We start from the raw sequence: 18627 nt of genomic DNA, 5'->3' as shown, positions 1-18627 counted from the left end.
GTCCTTGCTTTAGTTGGGAAACAGATTCATGTGCTTTCCCTTAATACATAGCCATATCAGATTCTGGGCAGTCAGTCCTTGTGCTGAGCCTTGGGTCTAGGCAGCTAGTCACTGCCCTACAAAGGAATTTACCACTCGAGGAAGAAGGAAGTTTGTGATCTAAAAAGGCACCAGGGTAGATACTTAGAACCACAGGTAGCTGATTTACACCCATACACTAGCATTACAATGGCCTAAGGGGAAGGTGGACTATAGGATCTTTGACAAGGAGATGAAGCCCTTGCCCCCAGCTGCGGACTTTGAATTGTCTTTAGGTGGGGCTGTCTTTGATCCCAGTTGTTAACATTGTNTGTTATCCCAGTTGTTTCCTGCNAGCCCTTCNAGGTTTGCATTCCTCTGTTTTTGTGTACCTACTTCCCTGTTTTCTTCTGTATAAATAGTCTGATGCTCAATTTGACAATTTGCATTCAGATACCACACTCTCTTGTGTCTGCGTCTGTTTGTCACCCCTCATTCGACGAATCCTCGCTCACCTGCAACCAGAGACCCGTTCCCCGCAGATCAGGGACCCCAGAAAAGTCCGTCTGCGGCAATTATTATTGATATTTACTACAAAGATATGGGCTACATGCTTATGACACTTTAAGGGAATAAATTAATAAGAATTAAATTGTAAGTATATCATAAAAATGATTAAAGGTATATTAGTGTGAAAATATGTCCTTGATAAATTGTTCAATAAAAATTTCAGTTACCAAATTATGGCTTGAGCTCATTTTATTCCAATGATCAGATACCTATTATAAACACATACACATATGTATATACATATAGGTAACACAGACGACAGGGAGAGGCGAGAGACAGAACTAGCAGACTAGAATAGGAGCTCCTCCCTTCACCCCTTATGCCCAGCAACACTAGAGAACTCACTAGAAAATAGACAGGTGAGTGGAAATACCGCATTAACCACAGTCAATGTGGAGAGATGGAAACATGTGACTGCATTCATCTGCATTTTCCAATCACTTAGTAATGTTACTAATAATTAAGTTATTGTGTCATATTTGCAATCCACACAGTAAAGTCAGTCTCATATCCAAACCTTAAGTAGAAAATTCCTTCCTGCCCACCATTCATTTCCCGTGAAAGCTATATCAACATGACATATTTTATCTTTAGCTAAGAAATAAACACACATCCCACTTATTAACACCTTGTATATAGGTAATAAATTATATCACTCAATAAACTAAACTGAAAATGGCTAACTGGAATAAATTAAGTATAAAACAAAAATGTATTACTAAGGAGGAGGCATAAAATGTATTTCCCCAATAATCCCAAAGACATCCTAAATTCAGCACCAAGAATTTCACATACTCTGATTAACCTTATACAATTACCACTACGTGTAGCACAGCATTCCAAAACAGCAGTATCACATGACTTGTCTAAGTAAAAGGGTTTGGAAAAGCCTCCCATTCCACACCCACAGAGCACTTCACAATTCTATCAGTCAGTGTAACTAGGAATGAGGAAAATCAATAACAGATTTGCTTTGTGTAGAATGGACACATGGGTTTTTAAATGCCTTTTAGTACAGTACAACTGAACTAAGAGTCAAGTTAAATTAGGCAATTTTGGTTCCTGTACTATCTTATTTTTGAGACTAATTTTGACTAGCATGCACTTTCCCTTTCCCCTGATCTGTGAAACTTCCTGTCTGTTGGTTTTTTTTTAGCCCATGACTTAGGATTTAAGTAAGTGCCACTATCTTCTCAGAGCAGAGTGAGAAGCCAAATAGCTGCTTCTCCTGGAAGGCTGAGGAGAAAGGGGAAATGGGAGGCAGTAACAACCAGCCCCAGGAGTAATGACCACAGCTCAACAATGAAGATGCTGTGAGCATGAGTGGACCGCAACTGTGGGAAGATGGGCAAAGGGCCCGCTGTCAGCCTCAAGGATAATGCTAGGCATTTGAGGTTGGCAAATTCAAAAGTGTTGGGCATCAGATAATTCAACGTAGAAATAGAGTCTAGTCCAGATTGAGTACAAGCTACATCACTTCAAGGAACATCCAGCTGTGGCTATCAAGCTCCTACATGGTAGTGCTTTGTCAGTAAAACCAGCAGCAAAACCAGTAAAACCAGCAGATATCTTTACAATCTAAAACAACTAGTGAACCAGCACCTCCAAGTGTGATGCACAGGCTACTGGAATACTGTTACTCCAAGCTGTTCTCGGCAGACTTCCTTAAGGAAACTTTAACTCTTCTAAAGAACTGTTTTATTCCTTGTGACGAGTGTCTTATCTTTTTGCTATTATGGAACTAAATTTCACATCATAGTTTTGTTTTTTATTATTATTTATAAGTTAATCTATATTGATATTTTGCTACTTTTTAAGGATATGCAGAAAAAGTCTTAGTTCTTAAATAGGCAAACATATTAGGACAATCTCACCAGGTTTGTTTCTTCCCTCTGTAATTCAGACTGACACATTGCAGAACTGGATGCTCACCCACTGTACAAAGCTCTGTTCTACTTTCACTGCAGTAGAAAGGGTAAGATCTGATTTAACCATAAATCCCGCACGGGTTGAATACAGGTTAAGTTAGGGGGAAAAAAAACAAACAATTACTTGCTCTATAAATAGACCTATCCTAAATCACATTTGAGGAAATGGCATTTGGGGCCCTTGGGCTCATCTTCATTTGTCACATCATTCTCTTCAGAGGTGATCTCAAGAAGCCAGTATTGAGTTGTCTTCTCAGAGTCTTGTCCTGGGCAGTGCTTGACGGTGACTGGCACATCAGAGATGGACTGGGAGACTGAACTTTTCTGTATGCTACAAATGTATGCCAAAGGACTACTGTTCTGCTCATCCCACACTGATCTCATGTCCCGGTGGGGAGATGTAGTAAAGAAATGATAACAATGAATGTTTACGGAGTCTTTATGTCCCAAATACTTCAGTTGACTTAAATCGGCCATTCGACGTGATTTAGTTAGGAGCTAACAGCAGTAACAAACACAACACTGTAGAAAGTTGTCCAGGAGTGGAAGTGCACACCTGGTGGTTTCTGATCCCTAGAAGCAGCTACACCTTTGTCTGATCTTCCTTTGAGTTCTTTACAATGTGCAAACTTTTTTTTTTTATCACTTCCAATTTACTTCAATACAAGATGCCCTTATCACTCTATTCTTGCAGGCTTGATTGTTTGTAATTGTAGGAAACCACACAAAGGTGAGTCCTGAATTCCAGACAGACAGCACACTGCTAAGCTTTCAGTGACCACTTCTGGCAGTACGCTCATCTGTAGATGTCCTGTATGTGATGCCGCGAAGCAGCTCCTGGCATCCTGTTTTGTGCGCATCCCATGATTCAATACTGCTTAGTGGGTCTTACACAAGCTGCCGGCTTTGTTGATATTTATTAGATATGTGATGAATATCTTAAATCCCATGAATCCTCATTTTATTTTACAGATGTAAGGAAATGGGCAGGTCTCACCAACATTGCCTGACTTTACACCCTTGGGAATGACAAACATTTGCAAGGTCACAGTCTCTGAGGTCACATGGACTTCAAGGGAGATGTTGAGTTCTGGTCCCCACCACTCACATGTTAGCTGTATGGCAAGTTAGTTTGGACTTTCTAAGTCTCAGTCTTTTTATCCACACAATAAAGCTAATAGTACCTACCCTGAACAGTTCCAACAAAGTTGACAAATCACATCTACCAAGGTCCAGCAGAGATAACATAAGAGCTAAGAGAACCATAGCAACTGTGTTTTCCATCGATTGTCTCTGCATTGCAATGATTGCCTATGGCAGCATCCCAACAATTTGTTTTAAGAGATGGCCAGTCAAGTATAGAACCAGTCAATACAGGGAGCGGCAAAGGTCAAATAAATAAATAAATAAATAAATAATAAATAAACAATCCTGAATATTTTTACAAATTTACTTTCTTTTTCAACCGCTTCCATATGCAGGTTGAACCACCCTTAATTAGTTAAGAAAATGGGAGTTATCTTCATTACCCTTATAACTTTAGTCTAGAAAAACTTTGATAGTCACCTATCAAATGTTTTCACAATGACTCTATAAGAAACCACTACCATCAAACTGATGCTTTTTTTGGTGTCAATTAAATAATAAAGATATTGAGATGGGCTTTAGAAAGAACATTCCAGAAGTGAGCCCATTATAGAAGTGGCTACGATTGTCGGGTAAGCCTCAAGTAGGCAAACCACACCAAGATTAAACCCTAAGGCAAAGTTCTTCACTACAGTGACTGACTAGAGGTCTGTGGCCTCAGCTGACTGAGTCTCTAACTTGCACAGCCAAGATACTTCTCTGACCTGAAGAACTGGAGTTAGAAGAGATAACACGCCCATAGCCTCCAGGGACCTTAAATGCCCAAATTACACTCTAGAAGCACAGACTTCCACAGACCAAGTCATCGTTACAATTGTGGTATCTAGCTGGCATTCTCTCATTAGTGGGATCAAACATACTTTAAAAAGACTCCGGACTCAGCAACAGAGACCACGAATCACCCCACACCAGAATGTTCAGGACATGATAAAGCTTCATGCATCTGGATCGTCCCAGTGAACTGACGAGGACACTTCAGAAAATGTTTCCACTGATTAAACTGCAAAGTATCTCTTTCATGTTCCACAGAAGCTCCTGCAGGGAAGTGAACTAGAGTCTTCTAACCACAAGTAATGAGATGATGGGTTTTAAATCCATGGGTACAGTTGGTAGACTTGGGAAAAAAAAAAATCAAGAACCAGAAACGTCAAAATACTTTTGAGGGCGCAGTTCTGCTTGGAGGACTCCATGGTGGGTGTGTCTCGCTCTCAGGGAAGGAGTGGCGCTTCTTCTGTCTCCGTTCAATTCTTTCTTGCCTTTCTTTCTTTTCCTAAAAGGGGGGGGGGGGAACAGAAAGCTCTGAGGTTATATATACTATGCGAACTTGTTATTAAATCAGATTATTGGAAGAAAATAATTCATTATAAGATCTCCATCTACAATTAGTTGTTTAGTTAGTGATAAACAAGTAGCTAGGGAATATTGCTGATTTGTATGATTATGTACAGATTTACTATTAATCCATATTAATGTCACATCATTTTGTTTTTTGAGATAGAGTCTCATAAAGCATGGTCTAGCATCAAAATCACTACATAGCCAAGGAGGACCTCGGACTTCTAACCCCCCAGCTTCCTGCTTCCCAACTGCTGGGATTAAAGGAGTGAACCATCATGCCTGGCTTCACCCCACTTTCAAAATGTTGATGGCAAAATAAAAATTACGTCCAACTAGTCATTGAAGCTTACATCTATAAACCTAATATTCAGGAGCCACAGGCAAGATTGCTAATGAATTTGAGCTAGCATAGGCTACTTATCGAGTTTCAGGCAGCCTGAGCTTTAGAGTGAGACCTTGCCTCAAGTAGATGATGATGATGATGATGGTGGTGCTGGTGGTAGTCATAGGAAACAGAGAAGGGGAGGATAGGAGAAGAAGAATTTTAGTAGTGACAAGAAGTAAGGTTTTCAGCATACACAATCCCAGCTCTTGGGAGTCTGAGAGAAGAGTATTGGTAAGTTGGAGGCCAGCTCTGTCTATACAGCAAGACTGTGCCTCAGAAACCAAAACAGAAAGCCTGTGAGTCTGCGGGTTTATAACAAACATCGTGGATTTGAAGTTAGTGGTGACCTTTGGGTAACACATTTCCGGAAGGAGACCAGAAAGAGCCATGTCTGACTGTGCCAAGGAAAGGCAGGACATCCCAGATGCCCAAAGATCTAGTCTCACATTTTATTTGTTACTGAGCTTGTGAAAACTACATTTTTTTTGCCCTTGTTGTGAGTCTTTTGTTCAACTATTTGATTTATCTAACCGCATAGATGCCAGTGCTTTTAATTTTTAGTAGTTGGGGTATTTTCAAATGTTATAAATACTGTCCTTCTGAGTTTTGTTTGTTATTTTGAGAGTTAGGTTTTACAGAATGAAACAAGTCGGCCTCAGAAAGCAGTGGAGTATATTAAGAACACGTGAGCAGCCACTGAGCAGGCCCAGCTCTGAGATGTGTGTCAGCTCCCACAGCTCCCACAGCACATCTTTCCTTCCCCAACCTTCACTGTTTACCTATGTTCACTGATCAACCTTTTATTCTCTTAAGCAGCAGTGGGCACTGACCTGTCCGCCAGCATCCACACTGAATCTTAGATTAGGATACCTTGATGCTTTTTAATTTGATAGCATGGCTTTATTCCTTGATGACACTGAACAATTCAAGGTTTAGAAAGTGCTTCAGACCCGGGAGACACTGACTTTCATTTTATTTGGTTTTGGCAAAAGCTTGGAAGTTTCTATATACTACACTAATTCTTTCAACTTTTTTTTTTCCCTGCTGTAAAACAAAGCTCGGGAGTCTAAATCTCAAAGGCATTAACCAATAGCAAGTCTCCTGCCACCACTATGTGCGCCACTCTTCACATATCATGCGTGTGATAGGCTCCGAGGTCTCAGTGGAGCTTGTACTCTTCTGGCACTGTGACACCTTAATGTTTGTTCCTTCATTCAAATGTCAAGCAGTCACCTTATACTTGGGGTCATGCTCAGAGTGCTTATCAGTGCAAACTCAGAGACACATAGGCTTTCTGTTGCTCAGAAAAATTTCAAAACGGACAGGTGAGAAACAAGTAAATTGATAACATATAATCCAAAATTGTGTGAGTTTTTATGAAACATTGGACGGAGGAGCAATGTGTGTTCACAGAGATGTGGATTAAAGTACAGGCACATCCATCTGAGCTGACACACGTTGGAAGGCCACAGCATGTGGTGACTCAAGCAAGCAGAGAGGTGTCAAGGGTCATAGCTCAGAAAATCTGAGAAAAAGCTGGTGATGTCAGAGGAAACAAAAGGAAGCCACTGGGACCGAGTCATGGGGGACATGGGAGTCATGCCAGATGGGAATCATGGGACATAAGTAACAGCAAGTCAGGGTACTATACAGAGTTCAGGTGGCAGGAGACTGTGACCAGGGACATATGCCAGAGAGTATGGGGAGGACACAGAGGGAGGAGGGCAGTGTGTGTGTGTGTGTGTGTGTGTGTGTGTGTAGGGGTGTGGGTGTGTGCTCGTAAGCATGCTACCATCATAGGGGGAGTGAAACAAGTCTTACAGCACTTGATGGCTTGGCCAATCCAAGAACTTTTCTACTTTGGTTTTGGTTTTGCTGGTGACAGGGACAAAGCAAGGGAGGATGGGGCTGGGCAGAGTGTGAGGAATTCCAGAAGTGTCCACCAGCTTTCTAGAGCGGTAGAAAAGTAAAGACAAGCAGAATACGAGGAACCAGAGCTGCTAAGTAGAGACTAAATCATTTCATTTTTATTTTTGATTAAGTTCCAGGACACGTGAGGCAGATGATTCAGAGAGAGAAGGAATGTAGATTCACAGAGGGGAGTGATAGAATATTTCTATTTTATTGGTTAAAAAGAGGATTAGTAGCTGTTGTAGAATATTTGATGACACTGTGAAACCCAAGATTGTGATATTTACTGAAAGAAACTGTTTCTAGTTGTGGTGTTGCTCAGCACTTAGCACACACCTTTTTGTCCCTCTGCTGGAATAGACAAGCCCTTAGTATACACCTTTAATTCCAAACAGTGAAGGCAAAGTTAGTTTATGGAAAAAAAGCACCCATGTTTGAAACTGATATCTAATTGAGTGCCGTACAAATTAATAAATCAGAGAAAGACATGACAGAATAGGATATGCCTAACTCACATGAGAAGAGGGAGGAAAAGAGAGGCTACTTAAAAAAGCAGTGTAGAGAGAGGAGAGAGGAAAGGAGGCAGTTTTACTGGAACAGTTGTTCATAGACAGGTTGCAGGAGAGACTAAGCTAGACACAAGAGAAGACAGAATGAGCCAGAGGATAAGAAGGAGCCAGAAGATTAGAACAGATTGCCAGAGTTAGTTTAAGGTCAAGCAGAGCAATTCGAGAGAAGGCAAATGCAATCCGTCAGCTTGGAAAGGAGTTTGAGACAGAACAGCTGAGTTGAAACAGCCAGGCAGAGCTCAGAAAGATCTAGAAAGGATGAGCTTATCAGAAGTAAGTGTCAGAGGCTGAAACCATTCTAGGCCTATGTAAGACAGTATGGAGGCTAGAAGCTTTCAGGATGAGGCCCAGGTTAGCAGATGCAGGCAGTGAGCAATTACAATAGGAGACTAGAAGGCACTTATAGTAGTGACATTTCCTCTTATCATTGAAGTGCTATATTTCATGTTTCCACATTATTACAGAAGGTAAATTTGAGTCCCTTCTCATTTATACTTATTTTGAAGAAAAAAGAAATCCATCTAGGTGTTAATACAAAATCTACACATTCGTCTAGATACATTTTACTTGGTGTTTGAACAACTCTTGCTCTTCCATCCTAAAACTTAGATCGCCTCTCTGTTTCTGATTCTCAGCTAAGACCAAACATTCAGTTCTTTCTTTCTGGCTTCCTTCTATGACTTAGAAAAGCAGTGGTTCCCATGAGGCCCTTAGGCAGCCCTGCCTCTGCAGGCTGAGTGCTTGGGGAAGACACTAGAGTGGATGTTGGCTGTCTGCATCTCCCATCAGTACATACGAAGATTGAGATGCATCGTGAGAACATTGTGGCAGTGTAAGAGCTCCATCTGAAGTCAAGATTTGTAAGTCAAGAAAAGTGAGGCAGGCGAGGTCTCAACATTCACAGCCTTGCTCCTGAGGATGTCTGCATGCTTGATATTCCTACTGAAGCAAAGAGGAATGGTTCAGAACCTTCCAAAGGAAAGGCTGTCATTCCTTCACCTGATGCAGCTGCTCTTCTTTTTCTCCAATCTATCTTCCAAGAGGAAACCTGAAACAAGTTTGACCTTACAAGTAGGATGCTGAAAATCCAGAAGCAGAAATAGGTAATTCTTACTCTCACTATCAGGTAATGGGATACAACAATGTTAGAGTAGGTAAAAGAATTTGGAGAGGTTTCCTATTAGTTGTGCGAGTCTGGGCTCTTTCCTTCCCTGTACAGTTTCCTCTGCCAGCAGAAAGTTTTGAAATAAACAAGTGGGTAAGCTGGAGAGCGGGTCAGTAGGGTGCTGTGTGTTCACGCTCGCTCTGGGGCACATTCCTGGGTGACGTTTTACTGCATGGTGCGATATGTGAGCAGCTCTTAAGGCTTTGAGGATGTTTTGTTTTTCCAAGTAATGATGAGAACAGGAACGTGTCAACCCTGCAATCTAATAATGGTTCAAAAGTCCAGTGTGCTCAGGAATGGGAATGTTACTCCAGTTTTAAGGATATATGGAAATAAAATGGAAACTTCAAACTTTGAAATTTAATTACCCAAGTAAGTATATTAGCAGTAACATAGATCATTTGATATGGGAAGTAGTCTAATGTTTAAAACAAACAAACAAACGAATCAAGCATTAACTTAAAAGATCACAAATTACCAACCACTTCATTCAAATATCACACTTTTTCATGTTTTATTTTTAAAGATAGGGGCCTACTATAAGCTAATACTGACCATCTAATTTGTCATTTCTCTGTGTGGAATTGTCATGAAGCAGTAGAAGAGTCCCCACAAACTGGCAAATGATGTCTGCTTTCCAGTCAAGTCTGCTAACTTAGAGAGAATGCATACCTTTCTATCACTAGTTGAAGGTCGTTTCTTTTTTTTTTTTTTTATTTTTTTTTTTTTTTTAGATTTATTTATTTATTATATGTAAGTACACTGTAGCTGTCTTCAGACACTCTAGAAGAGGGCATCAGATCTTGTTACGGGTGGTTGTGAGCCACCATGTGGTTGCTGGGATTTGAACTCTGGACCTTCAGAAGAGCAGTTGGGTGCTCTTACCCACTGAGCCATCGTTTCTATCTGAGAGCTTTGGGCTGCATTTCCTGAAGACTTGGCTTGGGTCGATCATGCATGATTATCCATTTTACACCTAAATGCTTTATCATGTCTTCTGCTTTTAAGGAATAAACTTGGTCTTGTGTGCTGTAGGGGGGTGCTAATTCTAAAATGTGCATGAAAAATAAAGAATCCCAGGAAGAAACACTGTGCAAGAACTGTGACGTGGGGGTGTATCGCCCAGATGCATGACACATGAAGCCCAGCAATGGAACTGCTAGCACGAGAAAAGTTACGTATCTACTGAGACAGGCCAGTGGAGCACGAGGTCAAGAAACAAAGCCCGCAAGGCAGGGAGAGATCGCTGAGCCCTTGTACCACCAGGAGAAGATGCGTTGATTTGTAAAACACACAGCCTGGGAAAATTAAGTTGGAATCAAATTTCTTGTCATGCATGAAAAGAACTTGAGGGCAGGCAGGGGAGAATGAAAGGCTGGGGAGCTTCAGACTACGGGAAGCTCTTTTCACCTAGGTTTGAGAATCCAAAGTCAAACGAAAAGACTGTCAAGTCCAAAATGACACTGGAATGGGCATGGCCTCAGATGCTAATGAGCAAAGCTGAGAAAGCAAGAGTAGAGTGGGTGGAAAACCTGCAGTTCCGTCAGAGACCATGAGTACATTTCCCTACTACAGAGGCTGCTAGAATCAGTAAGAAAAAGGCAATCCAATAGGAAAATCGCGTGTGTCTATAACGTGACAATTTACAGAATATACATTCCTCATACATATTCATAACTGAAAATAAACATGCTCAAGTTCAGTCTGAGATATGCAAGTCAGAACAAAACAAACCCTAATCTGATGCTTTTAGAGAGCAGATGGGGCTGGATTCAGTTAAGTCAGCTATGAAGAGAAAAAAAAAACCCAAGCCCTGCTGGATGGATTGTGGAGAAATTTTATGTGATCTAGTCATAGGAATGCTATCTACTTGCACAAAGTATAATATTCATGGGGATTATTTACTTAAAATGAAGAAAACGAGTATTTGTTTTAAAATAAAGTAACCAAAAGTAACTTGTTAACATATGTAAACTAAAAACAAATATTTATTACTCACACATGTAGGGCAGCAGGATATTGTACCTTCCAACCTTACAGTTGATCCCTTTTATTAGACAATGCCTACATGAAACCCCCTTCCCTAGATCATCAGCGACATCAAAAGAGTATGAGAAATAGACTTGGTTCCTCACTATTAACTTCAGTGCTATTGCATGCAATGGCTGACCACATCTACAAGACTCTCCCCTCCATGCATTTGTCTGCTTTCTATGAGGTCAGAGGCACGAAGCACAGAAGTAAGAATGGGCATGATGGGGAGGGACTGAGGCAGGGATGCAGGCCTAGAGCATCACAACTGGTGCAAGCTCAGATGCTTGAGTCAAGCTCAGAAGCAAGGACAGACATGAGAGGCCACGGGGGAATCTGAGCTGCAGAGGAGGAACGGCTGAGCACAACAAGGGGCTCTCCAGGAGGAAGAGGACTGGGAGGGAGAAGCAGGAAAGGAATAAAAAGTCAGCTAAAGTTAAAGGGTCAAGTTCATCTGCACGTCACACATACCAGCCACTTTTCGTATTCACTGATGGCTTGCTTGTCCTTGTCTTTCTTCTCCGCTCTCTTCAGCTCTTCCTTTCTTCTCTCATTTATCTTCTCCTTTTCCTTTTGCTTGAGGAGAGCTTCCTTTCTCTCACTCCTGTGTAGGAGAACATGAAACACTGGGAGGTTAAAGAAGAGTATGCGCCTGCGATGACCTCCTGTAGCTTTGACAGGGAAGAGGTGGAGAGGCCTGAGAAGCCTCAAGCATTAACCTGAGAGCAGTAATTAATTCCCAGGGAAGCCTCAAGCATTAACCTGAAACTACCGAACTGCGCATTGTGGGGGAATTACCATTTTTCAAAAGCAGTTAAGCTGTCTTTCTTTTTCTCAGCAACCGCTTCTTCTTCTTTCTGTTTCTTTGCTCTTTCATATTCTTTCTCCCTCCTGGTCTTCTCTTTGAGGTATTCTAGCTTTTTCTCTTTCCATTTTTCAAATGCCTAAAAAAGTTCAGAGTGACTCTCTTACTTGCCATGGCTTTTCTGAGATCAACCTAAGTGCAGGAAATCCTGCATTCAAGCCCAGCACCGAAGGGCACCGAGGGCAGTCAGCCGGGGACACTCACTTGCAGGGCCTCCCCTTTCCTCACAGCGTTTTCTTCTTCTGTTTTCTTCTTGTTTTTTTCCTCCAGCCTCTTTTTTGCAGCTATTTTCTTTGCTTCCTTTTCTTTCATAGCCTTCCAGGCCTCAAATGATGCTAATGCTTCCTCTCTCTTAGCAGCTTTTTTCTATGTTGATTAAAAACAAAACAACAACAACAAAAAAAGCATACAATGATGTGTCTACACAGGAGCCTAAGCCTAGACACAAATCTAGAAGTATGTATTTGTCTTTAATGTCCCAACAGTTATCATACAAGGAAGCTACAAAGCTTTAGGACAAGCTGATCTACAAAAATTGTTACTCCAATTATTCCCTGCTTTATACAATGTCAAAGCACTTATCACATTGACCTACTTAGTATTCATGAGAATGAAGCATCTATTGACCTTGGGAGGATGCTAATAAATGTTTTCAAATAAACTACGCCAGGCTAACTGGTTCTATAAAATGTTTAGTAAAACAATATCATGAAAGTTAAGAAATTATAAACCAAGGTAAGTTGCCCAAGGCAATGGGTGTAATTCTTGGCTTGATCCCTGTTTTGGCACCTAGGCAGAATTTTCCTCTAACGTGCAAACATACCAAATGTTAAATAAGGGAACGGCACTGTAAAACATGTAGGGGCTGTACCACAGCTGCTGTGATACAAACATAATGAATTTACTCTCTAAACCTCATTAAGTCCAATACTGGTCCTCGAATACTGTTCAACCTCAGAAGACCTAGATCACATCATAGAGGTGACAATAACTCAGCAGCAAAAGAACCCAAGGGCACACTCAGCACTCAGAGGCGCAGCCCCTAGAGGCTGCTGTACAAAGAACTGCCTGGCCCCGGTGCTGCTCATTGAAAGAACACGTCCCTGTCCACCTACTTTAGTGTGGATCAGTGAAGTGGGAAGAGAAGATCGGGGGCTCTCAGGTAGGTGAGAGGAACAGAGCGCAATCACAGTGAGGACAGGGCAAAAGTCTCTGGCATGAGGGGAATGCGGGTCAGAGGTCATGGCAGGAATTGGAAAAACGGAACAGGAAAACTGAAAGCCAGTGTATAGCATCTAAGTTCTTGGCTAAACTCTGATCAAAGTCAATTTCTGTGACTCAATCTGTTGGTCACACAAATCCTAAGTTCACAGTCAGCCCTGCTGCTTCTAGCTTATGCTCATAGAACTTACAATGTATGTGTTTTAATGTCAAAGTAAAATTGAACCCAAACCAAAAAGATGAAATCAGTTCTTCAATATGTCCATTTTACCACTTAAAAATAGTTCATTCACTAACATTAAATATTCAGAGACATTTTGCCGACGTAAAATTCTATCTTTTATGATTCTGTCTTTGTGATACCTGTTCATTTTGGATCCTCAAGTTTTCGCTTTCAATTCTTTTTATTCTGTGCATTTCATGTAAATACACATTTTTCTTTTCTAACCACTCCTATGAAATTAAAGGAAAAAAAGGTTATATGACACTATAAGGTGTCCAAATGACCTAGAATTTATATCTTCTTCTAAAATATTTGTTGAAAGAAACCACCACAAAATTAATGTTTTATCTAAAGTAGTATTCTCTTTCTAATAATACTGTAAAATATGAAGATGAATATTGCTGTTTAAGAAAATCATATGTTAGCCGGGCAGTGGTGGCACATGCCTTTAATCTCAGCACTTGGGAGGCAGAGGCAAGAGGATTTCTGAGTTCGAGGCCAGCCTGGTCTACAGAGTGAGTTCCAGGACAGCCATTGAAGGAACACAGAGAAACCCTGTCTTGAAAAAACAAAACAAAACAAATCAAAATAAAAAAAAAAAAAAAAAAAAAAAAAAAAAAAAAAAAAAAAAAAAAGAAAAGAAAATCATGTTTATCATCTTTCTTTATTGCAAGACTGAAATGACATCCTATAATAGTTAAGTATATCAATATTTTACACTGAAATTCAAGTGTAAAATTTTCCATAATAGATTATATTCTGTGTAACAAAACAAAAAGAATTTTTCTTGAGGTTGTAAAAAAATTAGGAAAATTAGTCTGTGAAATTTAACAAAGTCTCAGGAAAGAAAACTTAAAAAAAATTGTTGATCATGACCCACATAAACATTCATAAGAACAATATAAAAGGCATGTAGATTTTACAACAGACTGGCCTTAGCTGTATTTCTATAAATTATAACAATATCTTCTCTTTCCTTAAAAACACTATTTTTATATTTTTAAACAAAATATGGCAGCAAATAATTGAGAAAAACTCTCAGGATTTCTCACATACTTGCAAGGAAAAACCCTCTCTCCCAATGACAGTGTGTGTCCAGCCACCATTTCTGACAGTCGCCTTATTTGCTGCGCAGGCGCTGTGGAAACCCTCAGTTCTTGTTTAGGAAATATTTCCCCTTTTACCTGATAAACAGCTGCCCTTATGTGATCAGCCTTGTCTGGCTCTAGGCTCTGCTTCCGTGGTTGCTTCTGGTCCAAGACTTTCAAACTCCCTAAATAGTGAGAGGAGGTAGCTGCAGATGGACTTCTTTTTGTGGGACCGGATCTCTTTAAAAACTCAGAGGTCATCAGCCTGGAACGTTCCAAACACACCAAGAGCAGGTGTTAGAACTGCACCCCCCAGTTATTTAAAACTATGTTCTAAAGCCAGGCTTGGCACCTCACACCTACCTGCCCCACTCCAGAGGCTGAGACAGGAGGATTAACATGAGTTCAAGATCAGCGGGTTCCAGGCTACCCTGGGCTAAGTGTGTGAACCCGTCTCAAACAAAATGAAACAAAATTATGACTGGATGTAATGAATTATATAGTTGCTTTGAAAATAATCAGGTCAAAAGAAGTCATGTTTGCTTAGTTCCATTCAATATAATTTAAACTTTAAAACTTTGAACTATAGTTCTCTTCTTGGATACTTATACAGCCTTTTAAAGAAACATGATTACATCTCAAATTATATGAAAAATATCAACCAAGTAGATTTTAATCACTCTTTGAATATGTTATTGTATTATTCTGTTAGTTGATATGCTCTAGCTGTAACACTGGAAGCATAAGACCCTGTATTTAGGATATTTATGGGAAAATCTAGCCTATCTTCTCTCTAGCCTATCTCTCTCTGCATGGCAGGACTAGTCACTCATCTATCTGCACGCTCCTCATCGGCCCCTAACCCACAGCAATCCTCCTGCTTCAGCCTATGAAGTGCTAGATCATGTGCCAACATGCTTAACTTCAAATTCTTAAAATTTTGTTTGTTTGTTTTGAGACAGGGTTTCTCTGTGTAGCCTTGGCTGTCCTGGAACTTACTTTGTAGACCAGGCTGGCCTTGAACTCAGAAATCTGCCTGCCTCTGCCTCCCGAGTGCTGGGATTAAAGGCGTGTACCACCACGCCCAGCTAAATTCTTCTAATTTTAATAAACCCGTTTAGCCCATGAAAACTGTTCAATTTTTTCCCATGTTTGAAAAAAAATCAATTAATAGGAAAAAAAGTGCTAATCTTCAGCTTATGGTCATTTATATAGCCTGCTCATCAAAATACAGGAGCTTTAGAGAAGGAGTTGTGTGTGAGATTAGGGAAAACAAAAACACAGCTGGAGAGGAAAAACCACAAGACGACTGCCTAAAATGATGGTTTTTCTACGAAAGAGTAAAAACAACACAGAGTTTTGTCATGAAGTATGCATCCCAGCTGACAGTGGAAATGACCAGGAAAACCCGCAGCAGCAAGTGGAAGTCGTGCATGGATTCTAGATTAAGGTGGATTCTAGATTAAGGTGGATTCTAGATTAAGGTGAGTTCTGCTAGATTAAGCCCATGCAGACCTTTACCTGCCAGAGGCACTGGACACTCTGTTATTCGTTGTCTTTTTATTCTTCGTGTTTCTGTCTTCATTTGCTTTCTGGATGGAAAACAGAAATGTATCACTCACCATGAGGATTTCAGGCTGGGAAGCAAAGCTGAGAAAAGCGGCAATGAGCTGCATCTAGAGCAGTGGTTCTCAACCTTCCTCATGCTACGATTCCTTAACACAGTTCCTCAGGTTCTTGTTACCCCCAACCATAAAAATATGCTCATTGCTATTTTAAAACTGTAATTTTGCTACTGTTGTGAACTGTAGTGTAAATATCTAACATGCAGATGGTCTGAGGAGAACCCTGTGAAAGGGTCAGTCAATCCCAAAGGGATTGAGACCAACAGGTTGAGAACCACTGCTTTACTATGTCAGGCACGTTAGGCACTGGGGTAGGTCAGTACACAGGATGGTCTCAAGGTTCCTATGCATCACAGGCACGGATGGTACCATGATACAGACAGCACTGGCGACAGTGAGTGACCAGAGTGGGGATGAGGGGCTTCTCTGGTAAAGCTGACCAGGGGAGGGTCCTGGAAGCATGACAGGGGCTGAGGGGAAAGTAGAGGACAATGGGAAGGTCTACAGAGAAGAAGAAAAGCATGTGTAGCTGTAAAACTAGCTGTAGTTATGTAGTTTCCACATAACAGGATGCTGATGCTTAGGGAGACGGGAAAAGAGGAACATGCATTCAAAGACGGATTTGTGAGCTCATTAGATGACACTAAGGAGCGTGGACATCATTCTCATGTCCAGAAACAGCAAATAACCTGTACCAGGGGGACTGCTGGGTTCAAAGTGGGAAGGATCACTCAGCAAAACATAATAAAACATTGCCTCATAAGACTATGACCTTACTGTGGTGTGTAAACTGCGTATTTTAGCTTAGACTTGTCCCTGTTCTAATTGGCCGTCTATATTTTACCACAGACTCTAGCTTGTTACATACAGCTCCTGGTTCCACACAGTTGGGGGGTAGGCTAGCAGAACAGTGAGGGTGCCGATGTGAGTGTATCCCTAGAGCAGTGGTGCACAGGTGCTTCTGCACCCTGATGCATGAGCCTCCTTGATACAGTCTGATCCAACTTTGGATTTTGCATTATGTTTGTATTTGTATTACATAAGGCACCAGTATGTATGATATAAGCCAGTTCTTAGACACTTATAATGGTTAGGCATGGACATTAGCGATCTGATGCTGTAATAGGTCAACACTAAATTCAGAGGAAATAGACTAATGGCTGCACTATAAAATTTAAAAGCACAGTAGTCTGACATATCCTATCATAGAGAATCATAGTTATTATAAAAACACAAGGCTGTTCCTAACACTATAATAATGTTTCTGTCCTGAGGATGGTCCTGTTCATCCACTGTCAAAGGGACAGACACTGAGAAACACTGGCCTGGCCTGGCACTCACTATCCAGCCAGAGTGTCATAACACTGCTCATTAAAATCGCTTATGTTTTGAAGTGATATAAAAATTTCAAAATTAACAAAAATATAAAAATTAACAACTGCGTAGCTATTCTAGACAGTTGCAGTCCATATGATCTGACCTAATGAAACATATACTTACAGATACATGTACTATATGGCTCTGCAATCTTTTAAATTCTATTACAGTGCCTGACAGTTTCCAGTGAACACTCGGCTTTACTCAGGCCAAGGGCAAACTTTCCTTGAACTTGAAAGTCAATTGACTTGAGCAATGTCTACTTGAGAATATAATACCACTATCACAAGACACAGAGGTGCAAAGACAGAAACACAATACTGGATGTTTCTATTTCATGCATGACGCTGCAGTGCCACGGTACACATTACCACCGTACCTTGGCCGGCTCTGCTGGCTCAGTGGGTGTTATGACACTCGGGGACGTGGAGAGCAATGGGTCAGTGGTGAGGTCATCTTCTGTAAATCCACCCTTCTCTCTTTCTTCCTCAAGGTCGTCAGCGGCCACCTGAGCATCCTTGGGCTGCTCGAGTTCAGGAGTCACACAGTTTACCAAAACTGAACTGCCTTCATTTTCATTTGATATCAAGGAATCCCAGATTTCAGTAGGTTCTTCTTTTCGATCTGTTTGGAGGCAGAGCACAGTGCTAGCCCTCCTCGTTCCACACAATGCATGACAGATTCATTTACTCTTCTTCACAGAAGTGTCATTATTCTTTCTAAAATGTTTCTCTTTAAGTGAATGCATGCATGTGTGTATGTATGTGTGTGTGTGTGTGTGTGTGTGTGTGTGCATGTATACGTGTGACTATGAATGCAGATGCCCTTCTCAGAGATCATGTGAGTCAGAATCTCTAGCAGCTGTGAGGTGCCTGACATGGGTGCTGAGAATGGACTTGGGTCCTCTCGAATAGCAGTAACACAACATGCTCTTAACAGCTGACCCCTTCTTCTGGAGAGAGGAGTTATAAAGCTGAAACTGACCTTGAACCCCTGACCCATCTTCTTCTACCTCTCAAGTGCTGGAATTGTAGGCATGTGCCATGATGCCTGGCTATAATTTCTCTTTTCTTACAAAACAAAGCTATCCAATTAAATTTGAACACACTCGATTTATGAATGCAAAAATATGCTTATTTGATCAAATTAAATATCTGACAAGTCATG

General features: G+C 40.9%; 1 protein-coding gene across 4 annotated transcripts in view; it reads right to left on the bottom strand.

Annotated features, from left to right (window-relative positions):
• Window positions 1-762: 762 nt before the first annotated feature.
• Map9 (microtubule associated protein 9) overlaps window positions 763-18627 on the bottom strand; it is a 34558-nt gene continuing 16693 nt past the window's right edge. For 3 of the 4 annotated variants that reach the window (XM_021196083.1, XM_029537948.1, XM_029537947.1), the window contains exons 7-14: window positions 17840-18084; window positions 15980-16050; window positions 14555-14723; window positions 13511-13600; window positions 12131-12292; window positions 11860-12005; window positions 11533-11665; window positions 763-4932 (exon numbers count right to left, since the gene is read on the bottom strand). In XM_021196083.1, the coding sequence (XP_021051742.1) occupies window positions 4810-4932; window positions 11533-11665; window positions 11860-12005; window positions 12131-12292; window positions 13511-13600; window positions 14555-14723; window positions 15980-16050; window positions 17840-18084 (1139 nt within the window). In that variant the 3' untranslated portion in view covers window positions 763-4809. The remainder of the gene's footprint in view (window positions 4933-11532; window positions 11666-11859; window positions 12006-12130; window positions 12293-13510; window positions 13601-14554; window positions 14724-15979; window positions 16051-17839; window positions 18085-18627) is intronic. The other variant, XM_029537950.1, reaches the window with a different exon arrangement.

This window comes from Mus pahari, chromosome 4 (genome assembly GCF_900095145.1).
Source record: "Mus pahari chromosome 4, PAHARI_EIJ_v1.1, whole genome shotgun sequence".
Taxonomy (NCBI): Eukaryota; Metazoa; Chordata; class Mammalia; order Rodentia; family Muridae; genus Mus; species Mus pahari.
This window is presented reverse-complemented; position numbering and strand designations above follow the sequence as displayed.